The sequence below is a fragment of the Camellia sinensis genome, chromosome 11, assembly GCF_055761805.1.
Source record: "Camellia sinensis isolate YWXY chromosome 11, ASM5576180v1, whole genome shotgun sequence".
In the NCBI taxonomy this organism is placed as follows: Eukaryota; Viridiplantae; Streptophyta; class Magnoliopsida; order Ericales; family Theaceae; genus Camellia; species Camellia sinensis.
In genome coordinates, this window is record NC_138971.1 from 129,246,398 (window position 1) to 129,251,327 (window position 4,930).

The following is a 4,930-nucleotide window of genomic DNA, read 5'->3' on the forward strand; positions in this document are numbered from 1 at the left end:
CAGGTAGTGGTTAGTTGAGCCACCTACATATTTCTTGTTTGTTCCTTTTCTTGGTTTCGCAACAAGACAGGTTTTGCTCGGCCTAGTTGGCCGGCCGGCCTATTTGGCCGGTCAGTTAGCTTCTTTCAGACAAGATGGCGTAATCTCCCAATGTTGACAAATTTCTGCCAATGATTCCAAGGAACATGAAGCTTTTATTTTTTTTTATTTTTATTTTGAGTGTTTTGTGAGGTTTTATTTTATTTTATTGCAATATTCCCTCATCTTCCTCTCATTTGGATATGTAATAATTCAAGTGTTGTAATAATTCCTCATCCCCGCTTCTTTCTATCCCATTCTTTTACTTGCTTTCCTTATTTGTACATAAACGTCATATTTATTTTTCATCATATTCATGCTTTGCATCTATGTTACATGCATCTTGATTCAGTAAAGTTTGCATTTGTAGATTTAATCAATTCCTATGTGATTATGTGCGCTACCTCATGTTCTTGAGATGATTCACATGACATATCTTAGAAGCCAAATCTTTAGTTGCATCTCATGAGTGAATTGCATTAGGATTTTGTATATAAGATCATGCATGTTTTACTAACTTTGTTTTGTAACTGTTCGCGGGACATCGGTAAATATGTAAGTTTTTATGTTTTAGCATCCCGCTTGTGTGTGTTTTTCTTATTATGTTTAAGCATCCTACCATGTGGCTACTTGCTTACTTGATATAACTGTATGAATGCCAGTGGGTGGAGGTTATGTCGCTTAATTTGGAATGATGATTTTTCATGTTTGTAAACTCAATTTATTTGGGTTATACACATTCAAAACTCTATCAAAACTACATGAAATCAAGTTGTTCCAAAATTGGTGACATAGTCTATATTTGTATGCTTCACATAGTAAATTTTAGGATTTATTAAATAATCAGAACATGAACATATAAAGAAAATAAAATTCATATCATGGTTTAGTAGAGGTCGATATTTTGATCGGGTGAGCGGGGGTGCTCATTATTGACCTTCCCCTCTAATACATAAGGTTCCGAGCCAAGCATCCTTGGTTACGATGAATAGTAGCCTTGGCGCGAGTCATGGGTTTCCTAATTTTCCAAAATAAATATTAGGTGGCGACTCTTAGATCTGATGACGCAGTCCATGTTTGACAAAATTGCAATAAAAATGGATTTTCAATAAAAGTTGCCAAATTTGGAGTCTCATCTATGTTTCACATTGCACTAGTGAGGCTAGATCAAAGAGATCGAGGGTCTGAACTGTTTAACGCACACGGGTACCCCCCCGGCATGTTACAAGCAGGACAAACCGAATTCAGAACACCCTGTCTGCACTGTTTTCACCTCAGGCACGAATAAACAGTCTTCTGCAAAGAAATAAGGCATGGTCGGATTTATTTGAGCTCAAGTCGATTGCGGGTCAGCCAGACCCCAATATATGGCAAACCGTACACTATTGGTAAGCAGTAATGATTGCAATAGTGACTGAGGGTGAAACAGAACAGTTCCCTACAAGGCAAGGTAGACAGAGTGGCTTCCGAGGAGCATCACGCAAGCATTGCATATGTATTATTGTTATAATAAATTAGACAGCCCTTTTAATTGCTTATTCATTTGGATTTGTAATAAATAATTAATTTGGACACTCAGACATTCGAACCCTCCTGTGTGAGGGCGCAATTTTGTAATAATGTGCATGTCTTCTAACCCCACGTCTTTCTCCCTTTTATTTAATCGCTTATGATGGTTAGATTAGGGACATCATGTTTTATTTAGCATTGTTCATGTTTGCATCCACTTGTCTTGCATGCTTCAAGGCTCGGTTCATCATTTTAAATTGCTTGTTTACATACTTCTTTGAATACATGTTAAACTATGTACTATCAAATTTGTAACGCCCTAAAATTTTCCCACAAGAAAATGCCAAAACAAATACAACAATATACCCAAAAAGTCCACATTCTCATTGAACTAAGAGATAAGAGATTATAATTCACCATATACATTCCCATAATGGCACTTGTGAAATCAGATTTAGAACCACTAGTAGAGTCCGAACTGTAAAGGCTTATTCAAACTTCCAAAAGGGGGGCGCGAAAAAGTCAATCTACAGTATGTTTCTTGATGTTATATGTGTTAACAGGTTAAGGAAAAACACTAACAATCGTTTAGACTTTTGTAGCCTCTCGAGATCCCTACTTGGAAATTGGAGTACATCTCTGTGGACTTCATGGATGGATTGCCAGGGTCTAAGCGAGGCAATGAATCTATTTGGGTGATAGTGGATTGACTCACCAAATCTGCTCATTTTATTCCTATCAGTGTTCACCGAATTACGAATAAACTAGCTAGGTTGTATATTTGGGAGGTAGTGTGACTTCACGGCGTGCCAGTTTCTATAGTTTTGGATCGTGATCCATTGTTTGTGGTAGAGTTTTGGGAGAATTTTCAGCATGCTTTGGGTGCTAGGTTAGACTTGAGCACAGCTTATCATCCTCAAATAGATGGGCAAACTGAGTAGGTAAATCAGATCTTGCAGGATATGTTGAGAGCTTATGTCCTCGATTTTGATGGTAGTCGGGAAAAACACTTGTCATTGGTGAATTATGTTTATAATAATAGTTATCACTCAAATATCAGGATGGCAACTTTTGAGGCTTTGTACAGAAGGCCATGTCGATCACCTGCTTGTTGGATGGAGGTAGGAGATGCGCCATTGTTAGGGCCAGAGTTGGTGAGAGAGACCATAGAGAATGTGAACATTATTCGGGAACGTATTAAGACTGTACAGAGTCGTCAGAAGAGTTATGCTGATAGAAAACATAAAGGGGTTAAGTTGAATGTTGAAAATTTTGTGTTTTTGAAGGTCTTGTCGATGGAGGGTATCATGTGGTTCGGAAATAAGGGAAAGTTGGCACCTAGATTTGTGGGACCATACGAGATCACTGAGAGGATTGGTAATGTGGCTTACAAATTATCCTTACCACCTACTTTAGCTATAATTCACAACGTGTTCCATGTATCTTTATTGCAGAAGTGTGTGCAAGACCCTCCCCAAGTAGTATCACCAGAAGTGTTGGAGATTAGTGACGATCTAACGTATGTGGTGCGACCGGTTACTATTCTAGATCGGGATGTAAAGCAGTTGCGGCACAAAAAAGTGAACTTGGTGAAAGTGCAATCTAGCGAGGATGAAAACGATATCACTTGGGAATTGAAAGAGAAAGTTCGGCGTATGCACCCAGAGCTTTTTGCTTAGTACTCTCCCTTATCGAATCTCAGGACGAGACTCTTTTGAAATGTGTATATTGTAGTGACCCTAATTTTTCTTAAGTCATTGTTTATTATTATTATTATTATTATTATTATTATTATTATTATTATTATTATTATTATTATTATTATTATTATTATTATTACTTTATTTTATTTTTTACTTTATTAATTGCGTAGATACATGAGAATTTAATATGTTATTTAATTAATTTCATGTGATATTCAATTATATATAATTAATCTGAATATTTATATATATTTATATTTTTTTATATGTATATAAAATGTGTTGTATTTATATAGTAAAATATAAATATAATAGTAAATTAGATTATAATATACTAGACCTAGGTTATAATCATAAGAGTGTGCAGAAATTTTCCAAGATAGCAATAGTAGCTGAGAGAGAGAGGGCAGGAGAAAGAGGAGAGGGAAAAAAAAAGGGTTAGGGTTTTGTTTTGGTTGCTTTATTAATTCTCCAAGTATTTCTTTGATCTTCAAAAAATAATTATGAGTGCAAAACCCACTTTCCTTAACTTATGTTTATTTCGTTGTTTTTATTTATTTAATGTTGGTTTGATATTGTACTTGCATGTAGATGATGGATTGATTTCAACTATTTTGGTTAGTTGTATATGCAAGGTTTAAGGTTTTTATATGTATTTGTTTTATGGTTGTAATCACACTCATGGATATATGAAATTAAAATAAACTAGGAACCCATAAATAAATTCCGAATACTCCACCATGACTCCATGAATTGTTATTTTATTTGAGTGCTGGTGAGAAAAGTGTATAAAAAAAATGTAAGGATTATGAGATTTATTTGAATGTCTTAGACTCGACATTATTATGTTTGTTCTCATAAGTAGATGAGGGGTTGTGTATATATATTATTGCCTCGTTCTCAGGAATAGACGAGTGTTTTGATTTACACGTGTACGTATATGCTAACCGTCCGGGGAGTGTGGGTCAAACTAAGGACGATATCCCCATGCAAGTTTGGCTTCAGAGCGGTGTTAGGTATACAAAAGGCACATGGGATATATGTGTAGGCCGAAAGTGAAGGACCGAAATGATGGAGTTAAGGTAAAAAGAATTAAATATGAACTTATTGGTATATAGTTTGAATTGTTTTGATTTGTACATCTCTAAAATAGTAAACAATCTTGATAAATTATGAAATTTGGGCAGAGGCATATAAACGTAATTCTAAACAACTTTTGTATTTTAACTTTTTACTAAAAAGATCAATTAGAACTTGTAATCGAATAATCTTGGTTACAATAGTTTTTATTCATTTTAGCAATGCAAGCTTTAAGTGTTGTTTTAACCCATGAAACAAGCTCATTTTCATTAATTTTGCGAAAACTGAAGTAAAACATTATTCTGAACACTTTTTGTGTTTTGAACTTTTTCGAAAAAAATTATCTTAGAGTTTTTTTTCGTTTTTAGCTTTAGGATTTTCGGTCAATTTCCATCTAGGTTCTTCTATGAAGTTTTCTCTCAACATGTTCAATTTCTACTAAATCCTTTTGTGCTACCTTTTAGGGAGTTTGATTCTATGCAACTTTTGTTCTTTGGGTTTTGGTCAATTCGAATGATTTAAGCATGAATCGGTACATTTTTATATTTTTTCAGTAATTT

General features: G+C 34.7%; 1 protein-coding gene across 1 annotated transcript; it reads left to right on the forward strand.

Annotated features, from left to right (window-relative positions):
- Positions 1-2,549: 2,549 nt before the first annotated feature.
- Positions 2,550-3,266, forward strand: LOC145802619 (uncharacterized). The gene is made up of 2 exons (XM_082895378.1): positions 2,550-2,933; positions 3,042-3,266. The coding sequence occupies exons 1-2, from the start codon at positions 2,550-2,552 to the stop codon at positions 3,264-3,266; spliced, it is 609 nt and encodes a 202-aa protein (XP_082751504.1).
- The last annotated feature ends 1,664 nt before the right edge of the window (positions 3,267-4,930 follow it).

Coding starts and splice junctions, on each gene's coding strand:
- LOC145802619 (XM_082895378.1), top strand. CDS start 2,550: ATGTTGAGAGCTTATGTCCTCGATTTTGATGGTAGTCGGGAAAAACAC. Junction 2,934..3,041: donor GAAAGTTGGCACCTAGATTT/GTGGGACCATAC, acceptor TCTTTATTGCAG/AAGTGTGTGCAAGACCCTCC.